The following is a 12332-nucleotide window of genomic DNA, read 5'->3' on the forward strand; positions in this document are numbered from 1 at the left end:
TCATATCAGTGTAATTATGTGATTACATAGTAAATTTAATTTTCTTAAGTAAATTAGATAATGAAATATACATATATTGTGAGATCTAAATGTATAACTATATTGTTATACACTATTATTAGTAGAATGGGATTTTGGTATCCATTGAATTGGTTTTAAATGAACTACTTGCTTCTATATATAAACTAGGGTTTCTGGGCTAATCTAATATGCATTTATCACTCATATTACTAGAAGGCTTCAATTGTTCCTGAGGAGTGCTTAAATTTATGTTTTTAATTTAGCATTATCTAGATTTCTTTTTTTCTTAAATTTGTGTTTTTGATTTAGCATTATCTAAATCTCTCTTATTCTTATATTTTTTCTAATTTTTTCTTTTATTTTTCTTCTTTTCATTCATCTTTATAGTAGAGTAGTAACTTCCTCCTCCTTTAACTTTAAAGTAGCAATTGATGTAGTTGCTAAATGTTGTATGGTTGTAATAATCAAATTTAATTGATAGTAATATTCACAACATATGGTGTAACTCCTCTTGCTTTTACTAATCCATATGTTCAATTAGAGTTCTTACAAATCCTAGGGATAATACAATTGGTTAAGTAATTTTATAGTGATTGCTACATATCATTCTTTGCATGATGTTCGATGTCTATACAAGTTTCCCACATGCTTTGAAGGGACAACACTATAATAGTACAATGGTTTGAGTGCAATAACTTGTGTAAATTACAGTTTTCTCTTGGACATCTTCAAATGCACATTTAGATATCTGTAAATAACTAAAAAGAACAATTCTATAAAAAGAGACAATCTATAAAAGTTTAAATATAGAAGGAAAGGGCCCATGAACAAAAGTGCACCTCCTTTTTCAATCAGTTAAGGGTTTTGGGATAATTAAAATTAAATATCTTTGGGTTTGAGTAATATTAGGTTAGGTGACCTCCTAGGAAGTCTAAACTTAGGAACTTATAACATGATGATGATGATGATAATACATTCTAGCAATTATATTATTTCCATCAAAAGTTGTATAAATTAATTATGCAAATTAGTGCTTGCTTTTGAAGCCTATTGCTTCATACGAAGCAAAATATATCAAAATGGATCAAATTGAGAATGTTATACTTGCTTTTGAAGCCTTTTGCTTCATATGAAACCAAGTATATTAAAACAAATCAAGTTAAACATGTTATGGTTAGTGCTTTATCAAAATCTTGTGGGACTTATGTATGCACTTATTCTAGCCATCTTTGACGACACTCTTCAGTTGGCATAATGTTATGAGAAATTACCTTCCCTACTTATTGTTACATGTACTTTAGCTCCATTTCGTGTGGAAGATGATTTTATTCTAATAGATGTTAATACTGTTGTTGCCTATGTTCAAGGATAAGGGTGAGCACATGGTTTTAGATGTGATGTTCACTACTAAGCATGTGATGAGGTTGATCATACATATCAATATTATGGTATTTTCCATATTAATATCCTTCATTTCTCCTAAGTGGAGGTCTTGGTGTCAATAATGTCATATTAATGTTGCTATGATAGAATGTTTTTATATAGGAATTTTTCCATGAAACAAGAAGTCAAGTAAGTAGTGACCTCTCCATCCTTTTTTCAAGAGTATCATCCAAAAGGTTCACTCAACATTAATTTATCTAGTGTTTACTTTCCAAACTCTTTATTATAACAAGAGGTCTTTATTATTGTCTCTGTGTTAGTTGATACAATTTTGAATTTATCTTCTATCACTCAGTCTATTGCCATACATTTCCATCTACAGTTGCATCATGTGGCAGAGTTAATTTTCATTCTCTAAAGCAATCACTATACACATATATGTGTGTAAAATAAAGTGGACCCAATTATATATGTAAATGGTCTTAAGCTTGAGCTTCAATTATTGTAGGTGGTGCTAATTCAAACTTTTGACTTTATCTTTAATATGGATTAGTTGCAACACAATTATGTTAAATGTGACTTTAAAGCTTCTTCCCTTTGCTTAATACTTTTTTATTTCTCTCTCATTCATCTTATTTGTGTTTTATTTTGTCCTTTTGCTTTTACCTTTGCTTTCATCACTTTTATCTATTCATTATGTCTTACTTCTTACTTGTTTATTCCCTCTTCAAATCCCTCAGATAGTTTTTATATTGTAGCAATTGATTGCCTTAAGGAGTATATTGATCTCTTCGACTTTGACATATTGTTTAAGGTTGATATTGCAATGCATCAACTAAAGATACTTGTTCATTCAAAATTTTTGTTTAGTATTAGTCATCAAAGAAGATGAAATTTTCAATTGTAAATGTCAAGGAGGTGTTAGAAAAGGGTGTTATCTAAAAGTCTTGAAGTTTTTAAGTGTGTGAATCTCATCTTGTAACAAAGTTTAATAGGAGTATTTGATTCTACATCAACTATCATTTGTTAAACAAGGTAATTATCTTGGATGTATATCCTCTTCCTCACATTATTAATCTTCTAGATCATTTAGGGATAAGTTATTAGTTCACTAAGTTAGATTTTGTTTCTAGATATTAGATAATGCCAATAGTCAAGAAGAATATTATTGTAAGAAACCAAAAAGGATGATTCAAGACACGATCCATAAAGGTTCAAATATAAAGAGAAAGGGCCTATGAACAAGAATGCACCTCCTTTTTCCAATCGATTAAGCGTTTTGGAATACTTGGGGTTAATGTAAGCTCCTGAATTTGGACTTCCCGGGAGGTCACCCAGCCCAGTACTATTCAAACCCAAGGACGCTTAAACTCCAACTATCCTAAGACCTTTAACCGATTGGAAAGGGGGTGCACTCTTGTTCATGGGCCCTTTCCCTCTATATTTAACCCTAACGGATCGTCTCTCAAGTCGTTCCCTTTAGTTGCTTACAGTTAAGTGTCCTTGGGTTTGAATATTATTAGGTTGGGTGATCTCCAGAGAAGTCCAAATTCAGAAACTTACAATCATTTAGTTTATACAAGTTTTTGGTGATGCTATTTGGTTTGAACAATGCTTTAACAACTTTCTAATGGATTATAGTGCATGTGATTATGGGATGAAATTTGGATATATTATCACCTTAGATTTTTGGCACTTGGGGGATATATGGGGATAAAATAGCCATTAAAGTGGATAATTATATCTTTTCTAATTGGATTAACATGAGAGGGTGTTACACTAATAATAAATGAGGTTCTCTGTGATATGCTAGAGGTGACTACTAACAAACTATACAAATGATTTTGAAGCTCTTAAGTGAAGATCATCCTTAGATGAGTGGGCAAATTGAGCATGTCAATCAAATAGTAAGAGATATACTATAATGTAGCATTGGCCAAAGGTAGGGATAATAGAATTTATATCTTTCATTAGTGCAATTCACTTACAATAATATTAGGCACAATGAAACTAAGTTAAATCTTTACTTTTTCATGTTTGGAAGGCATCTCTAAATACCATTGGAGAGGTGACTATTAACTTTATTAATAACATCTTAATTCATTTGGAGGGAGAATGGGAATAATATATTCATAATATTCACAAAGTGTTGGATCAATTGTGAGAAGTTGGTTTGAAGCTAAAGCACTTGAAGTATATCTTTGGGTTCAAGGATACGTCTCATGAAGTTTTGCAAATTATTTGATAAACTTTTAGTTGTTCTAAAGTTCCCTATTCTGAAGTATATAAATGATGTATAATTCTTTTTAGGTAGGATGTAATATCTTGGTTGTTTTATTGATCATTTTTTTAATTATACTACACTATTGCAAGCATTGCTAAAACTATCAATATTACCTTTTATATAAGTAGAGGTGAATTACTTCATAATAGAGGAGTGTTTAGTAAACAACCCTAAGCCCTAACCCCCAACACAACAGTTTAGGGTTTTAAGATAGAAAGCTCTAATTCTTGGACATTACTAAAATTTGATAATGCTATGGTTACTTCATTGTTGAAGCAAAAGAACTTAGTTGGTCATACTGTTCGATAGGCTTTAAAACTCCATATATATAATATCAAAGTTGTTCATTTCCTGAAAAGTTATATAGTTAATATTAATGCTCTTTCTTGAGCTCCTTTCCTTTCTTTGTCCTTTTATTATATACTTGATGAGTTTGTTGTTCCATTTATAACTTCTTGAATTTGGCTAATACTAACACCCTTTGTTGAGCTCTTCTTATTTTTTTACCCTCTTTTCTATTTTCTGATGAGTTTGTTGTTCCACTTGTAACCTCCAGAATTTAAACTTCCTAGGAGGTCACCCACCCCATATATAACTTTATGAATTTGGACTTCCTAAAAGGTTATTTAACCCAATATTCTTTAAACCCAAGGATGTTTAATCTTAAACATCTCAAAACTCTTAACCAATTGGAAAAGGGTGTGTAATAGCCCTTTCCTTTTATATTTTAACTTTAATGAATCATTTTTCAAGTCGTTCTCTTTATAATTTGTTATTTATAATTCGTGTTTTAAGTTGTTTATAATTCGTGTTTTTGTTAGATATCAATATTAATATATGGTGTGATTGTAGCATATATGACTTTTACACTTTACTCTAGGGTGATTTACCATAGGATAACCATAAAGCAAAACTAAACCTTTGGATACATAGGCCAATGTTAGTAGAGCAAAATTTAAGTTTCAAGGCTTTAGACCACTAAATGAAAAGACAGTTAAACTCCCAAATTATAGCTAAGGAGTGAAAGAATTGAAGCATGAAGTGACTCCTAAGCATAAAACTCAAGGAGTGAAAGAACAAAAGCATGGAGTAACATAAAAATAATCCTAGAACATTTAACATCCCAAATATGTGAAATGAAGCCAAAAAAGGTTTTGGCATTATTTTAGTATATCAATAGTCTAATTCAAGGATATGAGTACCCCACTAACTAGCATGGTTAAGAGTTTTGGCTTAGACTCAAGCCAAATGCAAAATAAAGATAAGCATGCAAGTGAAAGTTAAACTATATCTTAAGTTAGTTAACCATACATTCTACCCACTATCTCTATTATGTGAATTTTTCTATTAACTGGACATGTGACATGATATTATTCAGTATATGTATAGTTGCATTTGATGCGAAGCTCATAATACTCCCCTTTATGCTGCAGAAAGACAATTGGGCTCAATTGTAATTTTCCATTTATTTAAGTTAGTAACATTTGATCTAATATAGTATTTTCCATAATCGACTATTAGCATAAATACATTATTATCCTTTTCGACTAATTGACTTGTTGGGTGGAAGATTGTGTTTTTTTTGTGAGTTTCTGACTACTATTGGATATTTCCTCCTCAATCGAGTGGTGTTCTAGCATTCTTATTTAGAGCAAATTTTATCATATAATAATCTTGCATTTATAATTGAGGCATTTCATGTTTTAATGTCTTAGTTAAGGATATGCATACTTTCACAAGTGTTTATTATTCATAAATAGATGGTTTGGTGGAATAGATTGTTCAAACAATCAAAGTGATGATCACAAAATATATGAAATTTTAGCATTTGGATTGGAGATAGTTATTTACTGTTTCTTTGGTATACATATGTCACATAAGTATAAAGTTTGTTGGTGCTTCATTATATAAACTTTTATATGGTCATGATTTAATATTTTCAACGAAGTTGAGATTATCTTTGCAATTGCCATAAATTGCCAATATTAAATCTTAGCATCATTAATTTGACAAACATTCTTCCATTGGTTCAAACAAAGTTTATTGAATATATAACCATGTACAAGTGGGACAACAACCGTACTATAACTCCTATCATCATTTACCTACTATAAACAACCAAAGAAAATGATTTAAGAAATGATTTATAATATTTAAATATAAAGGGAAAGGGTCTGTAAACAAACATACACCCCCTTTTTCAATCAATTAAAAGTATTGGGATATTTAGGGTTAAGTGTTTTTAGGTTTTAATAATACTGGGTTAGGAGACTTTTTAATTTGTCTAAAGGACTTCTTATTCAGTGAAAAAAACTATACATAGACATAACATTTAACATAACATTTAACAAACTAATCCTCCTAAAATTATATATGTATTATAGTTGAATGCTTTGCTTAAAGGGGTAAAAAAAGATTAAAAAATTGACACCATTTACAAATCCACTGGTGTCTCTTTGTACACAGATGTGACATTTAATATAACATTTAATAAACTAATCCTCCAGAAATTATATATATATTATAGCTAAAGTGCTTCAATAAAATGGATAAAAATTAATTAATACCATTTACAAATCCATTAGTGCTTCCTTTTGTGTTTTTCCAAATCCTAGCTATCAACTAAAGAACATTAACTACCTTTATCTTTACAAGAGGAGGGGATGATGTGAAATTTAAATGTATTGGCTATAATGTTATACATTATTATTAAAGTTGTGCAATTTTGGTAGTTATAAAATTTGTTTCAATCCATACCATTTGCTTTTATATATAAGTTATGGTTTTGGGGCTAATAAAAAATACATATTTTTATATTTTATTTTTATATTCCATGCAATTACATAATCAAATTTTTATTATTCATTAATGTTATTTTTATAGAGTTTCATGAATTTTCATTTTTGTGATTTAAACTTTCTTAAAAATTACTATCTGATTTTTTAATTAATAAATGTTTCCTTAAAATAAAAATAGCCTTTTAACATTTTAAATTCTGAAACTTTTTGCTTCTAAAATAGCACTAATTGGAAATAAAATCTCAGCTTTATAATTTTTTCAAATTAAACGCTAGGGATATCACTTATATGTGTCTTGTGCTCAGGCAATGGCGCTCCTGGCTATGGCGACAGCCACCGCATTCAGTCCTCTTGCCACGGATCGCCACAAGTGGAAGTCGAGGACTGCGCGAAGATCTTCCTCCATCGTTGCCATGGTTGCCGTCAAGAACGATGAGGACGAGCCTTGCATTGTTGATCCTCTTCTTCCATCGGAGCGAAAGGTACTACCGTTACATTTTCTCGTAGCTAAGCAACGATGGCCTTGCACTGACAGAGATCGCCGTCAGACCTTGGCACTCTTTTTCGAAGATTTTCCAAAGTCGCTGCGCCATACTGGAGCTCGGATGACAAATCACAGGCAAGAATCCGCCTCGTTGGTGTCTTCGCTCTCACGCTCGCAACGACGGGAATAAGCGTGGGATTTAACTTCCTTGGGAGAGATTTCTACAACTCACTCGCAAGTAAGTTTTAGACTATTTTCTGATGTGTATCTTTCTTTCTTCTTTCAGGCAAGGATCAAGAGCAATTCACTCGGCAGCTCCTATACTATCTGGGAGCATTCATTGCTGGAATCCCGGTAAGCTTTTGGTGGTTTCTTCTATTTTTTTCAACGATTGAAACCATCAACACTTTGATTGAAGGTGTTTGTCTTCCGAGACTATAGCCGTGATACTTTGTCTCTTCGCTGGAGAGCATGGATGACAAAGTATTACTTGGAACGATATTTTGAGAATAGATCATTCTACAACATCCAGTCTCAGTCGCTTGTGGATAACCCGGATCAACGCGTGGTCGACGATTTAAACTCCTTCACAGCCACCGCTTTGGGATTCAGCCTAGCTCTTTTCAACGCTACGATCGATCTTATATCCTTCAGCGGTATTCTTTACAGCATATATCCACCGCTCTTTGGAGTTCTTGTAGTTTACTCCATTGGCGGCACTGCAATAAGCGTTGCGCTAGGAAAGGTAGATTGTCTTGTTTATCTTTTTATATCTTGCTCAGCTCCGGTAAATGCAGGGTCTAGTGGATCTTAACTTTATGCAAGAAAAGAGAGAAGCTGATTTTAGATATGGCTTGGTGCGCGTGCGAGAAAATACCGAGTCTATTGCGTTCTATCAAGGAGAAACGAATGAGATCCAGCTGCTGCTGGAGCGTTTCAGACAAACCTTTGACAACTACAGTGTACGAGCTTTTCTCTTGTGGTAAATATCGCGAGTGCACTGTGTTGCCCCCGTGCTCTTTGTTGCTCTCTAGGCAGTGTTTTTTTTTCAAGTGTTCTGAAAACTAATGCTTTTTCATTTGTGACTTTACAGCAACTGCTCTTAGCTTCGAGAAATCTTCAGTTTTTCCAAAGCGGCTACAGATATGTGATCCAGGTTTTACCTGCAGCCGTTGTTGCTCCACTCTATTTTACTGGCAAGATTGATTTCGGGGTTATCAATCAGTCTTTTTCTGCGTTCAACCACATCCTGGGCGACTTTTCCTTGATCATATATCAGTTTCAGTCGCTGAGCTCGTTTTCTGCTGTTATTGATCGTCTGGGTACGCTTCTATATATTTCCTTTCGGCTTGTTTGTTCCTATTTTATGGTTGTCGTTTCTTATTGTTTCTTACAGGTGAATTCAGTGATATACTGGATGCACAAGTAGCAACTGAGGATCTGATAGGCATCAAAATCTTTGACTACGTTGAGAAAGATGCAAAGCCTCTTCTTTTGGAAGTGGAGGAGTTAACGCTCCAGACCCCTCAGTATACATTGGTTCTTATCGAAAACCTCACGTTCAGTATCTCTCAAGGACAAAATCTTCTGGTTCGTATAAGCAAAGCTGGATGTGTTGTATTTTAACGTATTTTATAGGTGATGGGTGCCAGTGGGAGTGGAAAAACATCGCTTCTAAGAGCTATTGCTGGACTCTGGAAGTGTGGAAGCGGGTCAATCAAACGCTACTTTACCGGAAACTCCTCCAAGTCCAATGGCTCCATCCTGCTGGAACGCACCATAGAGGATATCTTGTTTCTTCCTCAGAAGCCATACATGGTCCTTGGAACATTAAAACAGCAGCTCCTATATCCAACATGGAACGTGGAAGAGAAAGAGGAGCTTGATGATGGTAAACACTTGTTTTCTCCTTTGTTCTTCACAAAGTTCTAGCTTTAACTTCATTCCTGCATGTAGGCCTACTTTCGCAATCCTCCACACGACCAAAACCCCGAAACGCTGAGCCAGCTGATGATCAGCTAGCGGAAGTTCTCCGCCAAGTAAAGCTGGGACAACTCCTCACTCGCTGCAATGGCTTGGACTCCTTCGCCGACTGGTCCAGCGTGTTATCCCTGGGAGAGCAGCAGCGCCTTGCGTTCGCCCGTATGCTACTTTCAAAACCAAGGCTCGCTCTCCTGGACGAAGCAACCAGCGCTCTCGACGAAGAAACTGAGGTCTGTGCTGAGTTTTTCTTGATGATGATGATGATGGTGATGGTATTGCTGCGCAGGCACATTTATATGGAGTGCTGAAAACATCAGGGATATCCGTGATTAGCGTCGGGCACAGAAGCACGCTCCGTCGCTTCCACACGCACTTGCTCAGGCTCGACAATAAAAACGATGCCAACTCTTGGTCACTCGAGAATCTGGAGCAATGCGAGCAACAAACTCTTGGCACCAACTGAGAGATATTTATGCACTCCTGCAGGCCACGCCTCACGGGTAAGCACTGCTGTTTTTGTTTTCGCACCAGTTTTTCTTGCGCTCTCGAACGTGTTCTTCGCTTATAAACACTCTGTGCACTTGCAGCTCGACCAACCAACACACCCTCTTTAAAGAAGTGGAGGAAAAAAAAGAGAGGCCAAGAGTTTCCAGTGGCATATTGACAGTGTGGCTACTGCTTCTGCCGCTGCTGGCTGCCAAGCGAATCGCGTTGAATATCAAGCTGACAGGCAACGTTAGTTGAAAGAGAGAAGGAAGGGGATGGGAATAATTTGCAGAGGCCCGGACAGACAGGCATAAACATAGCACGCAAAGTGGTCGCGGCTCCTCCTCTCAAAGTCTCACAGCTAGATTCAATCCAGAGGCCGAGGCTTAACAGGAAGCAAATCGCGGAGAGCCATAGCTATGGAGGAGACAAGCAAAGCAAAAGCCGGGCAAAAAGCAAAGCAAAACAAGAGCAAGCAGCGCAGGCAGAAACAAAGTCATCCACAGCAAATGGAGGGAGAAAAAAATCTTGGGCTGCTTTTCAGAGGAGATTCTCTTAGAGAGATTTCTTTGGAGAGGTGGTCACGCGTGCAAACAAAAGCTTTCGTTGCGGCCAGCGATGGATGGAAGAAAATGGACGCGCCAAGGACAGACAGGATGGGCAAAGCTGCCTGTGGTCACTCCCGACCATTTGGATTATTAATCACAAGTTGTAAGGATTAGCGTTTTAACCTGTGAAATTAGCAGTGTTTTAAGTTAACTAGTCATGGTGGAACCAGCTAGTATTCTTTGTAGCTTTCCATTTTATCTCTATGCTTATGCTTGTGGATGGATATGGACTGTACAGAACGAGGTGGATATACCGTGCGCTGTAGGAACGTTCGTTTTTGGCATATTCTCCTGGCCACAAAGGCGCAACTTGGGTCATGGGCGTGAAGTACAATACAAGGAGCTAGGAAACAAAAAAACAAAATAATACATCCAAACCTTTATGCTTTTATAGCCGTATGCATTGTTAATACTTTTTTATAATAAAGTGTATACACTATTCATACTTTTATTATAAAAGCATACGAAAATTAAAAAAATATAGTTTTCCAGAAGTAGCCTGTGGACCATAGCCATTTGGCGCGAACATTTCGCTTCAACTGAAAATCGACAAGAAATGTGTGGCCCTGTGCGGAGGATCTCCGCGAATATTCCCCTTCTTCTTTTATTTTTCGGGGGTGTGCGTTTTGTGTCGTCGAGTGATTTCGATCCACTCCTTGTGTACCAGGAGATCACGAACAAGGAATGCTGGCCTCACACAAATTCGCTTAAACAACTCGGGTGTCAATCGATCGAGATCAATCTAGAAAAGCCCGAGGAAGAAAGAAAACCGCGCCCAACTATCCTATTCTATGCATAGTAAAAGCTATAGCGCGCGTCGATCAATCCATCGATCCATTCGTCCAACTGGACAGAATGTGACCCTCGAATCAATTCGATGGCGCCCGGAGAGCGAGCCCAAATGGATGGATCGAAGACCCACCTCCAAATTCTCCCGCCCCCAATGTAAAGAAACACACAAAGCCAGGGAAATTATTCTTGTTTAAACATGCATCGTGCTCTACCTTGTTCTTCCGGTGATCACGGGGAAGAAAGATTCTTCTTCTTCTTCTTCTTCTTCTAGGCTCGGAGGAGGAAAATGCTGAGCTCCTGGCCTGGGGAGCCATCCGGATTGATCATGTGGAACGACTCCGAGTCCGCGGATCCCACTACTCGCTCGTACGTAGCGCGCATGTACATGAGCTCGTCCAATTCCTGATCATCCGAACCCGCGGGATCCCCGGAGGAGCTCTGGACGGGGATCACTCCAGCGCCCATCGAGACCGATTGCATCAATCCCAGCACGGCCCTGTCGGGCTCCGTGAAGGGCCTCCTCACCGCGAATCCAACCTTGCGCCCATTGCAGTACATCGTCCACACTGGCTCCGAGTAGAGATGCCGGTCGCGCTGGTGGTGGCGGTGATTCTTCTTCCTTGGCGAGCATGGCTCGTTTGATGATTCGTGCCTCTTCTCGCATTCCATCGCGATCCGGAGGAGCCCCGAGGACATCTCCTTGACGAGGAGGACGGTGGGCATGGCCAGCTCCAGGAGCATCACGGGCGGCTCGCGGGGATCCTCCTGGATGCTCATCACCACCTTGCCTTTGCGCTGGCCAAAGATGGTGCCGGTGACGACCGAGGAGGATCGCCTGGAGGAGGAATCGTGGTCCTTGGAGGAGGAATTGGAGGAGATTGGAGGGGATGTGGTGGTGGTGGCGGTGGAGGAGGAGGAGGAGGTGGAGGAGCTCCGGATCTTGGTCTCGAATTGGAGCTTGCAGCCACAGCAGCAGGGGATCACGAGAGAGCCCAGCATCGACGCGAGAGATCTCCAGCACTTGACGTCCTTCTCGCAGTGGACGCTGGTGGGCTCGTCGATTATGTTGTCCTGCTTGCTCAAATCCACCATCTTGACCGATCTCGGCCGGCCCCCGCCCGCAATCATCGGTGCCACCCCCATAGCTAGCGAGCTCCTCTTCTTCTCTTCCCAGAGAGAAAAGCTTTTCTTTTCCGTTGCTGTGAATCAAGGAGGGAACTTGGAGGCGATTGATCAAAGAACCCAAGAAGAGCTCTACAAGATTCTCGAGAGAAAAAGTGAATTTTTTTTCCTGGAAACGATTGATCAATCAAGAACCAGCTCGCGATTTAAGCGGCCTTGCTTGGCAGGCAATCCAGTAGCTCCCAAGCCACTCAAATCGATTCTTCCATGCTCGCTCTCCTCTCTCGATTTCCTAGAGACTGTGTCGATCAAACAGCGCCTTTTTTTCCCTGACGCTAGACAAGCCCGAAAAAACAAAGTGGCAGCTCAAA

General features: G+C 37.9%; 2 protein-coding genes across 2 annotated transcripts; one reads left to right on the top strand and one right to left on the bottom strand.

Moving 5' to 3' along the window:
• Positions 1-6775: 6775 nt before the first annotated feature.
• Positions 6776-10203, top strand: LOC9659488 (ABC transporter D family member 2, chloroplastic). Its single transcript, XM_002969214.2, has 11 exons — positions 6776-6968; positions 7022-7208; positions 7257-7324; positions 7389-7715; positions 7768-7932; positions 8064-8292; positions 8367-8560; positions 8609-8861; positions 8927-9183; positions 9240-9453; positions 9541-10203. The coding sequence occupies exons 1-10, from the start codon at positions 6795-6797 to the stop codon at positions 9414-9416; spliced, it is 2031 nt and encodes a 676-aa protein (XP_002969260.2). The 5' UTR covers positions 6776-6794; the 3' UTR covers positions 9417-9453; positions 9541-10203.
• A 520-nt stretch (positions 10204-10723) lies between these two features.
• On the bottom strand, positions 10724-12328 carry LOC9659489 (protein MIZU-KUSSEI 1). The gene has a single exon (XM_002969452.2). The coding sequence runs from the start codon at positions 11980-11982 to the stop codon at positions 11107-11109; it is 876 nt and encodes a 291-aa protein (XP_002969498.2). The 5' UTR covers positions 11983-12328; the 3' UTR covers positions 10724-11106.
• Positions 12329-12332: the final 4 nt, after the last annotated feature.

Source organism: Selaginella moellendorffii, unplaced genomic scaffold (assembly GCF_000143415.4).
Source record: "Selaginella moellendorffii unplaced genomic scaffold, v1.0 SELMOscaffold_12, whole genome shotgun sequence".
Classification (NCBI taxonomy): domain Eukaryota; kingdom Viridiplantae; phylum Streptophyta; class Lycopodiopsida; order Selaginellales; family Selaginellaceae; genus Selaginella; species Selaginella moellendorffii.

Bases quoted from the DNA above. Each gene is read 5' to 3' on its own strand.
- LOC9659489 (XM_002969452.2), bottom strand. From the start codon at position 11,982: ATGGGGGTGGCACCGATGATTGCGGGCGGGGGCCGGCCGAGATCGGTC.
- LOC9659488 (XM_002969214.2), top strand. From the start codon at position 6,795: ATGGCGCTCCTGGCTATGGCGACAGCCACCGCATTCAGTCCTCTTGCC. The intron at 7,933-8,063 runs GTACGAGCTTTT...GTGACTTTACAG, and splicing joins AAACCTTTGACAACTACAGT to CAACTGCTCTTAGCTTCGAG. The intron at 9,184-9,239 runs GTCTGTGCTGAG...ATTGCTGCGCAG, and splicing joins CTCTCGACGAAGAAACTGAG to GCACATTTATATGGAGTGCT.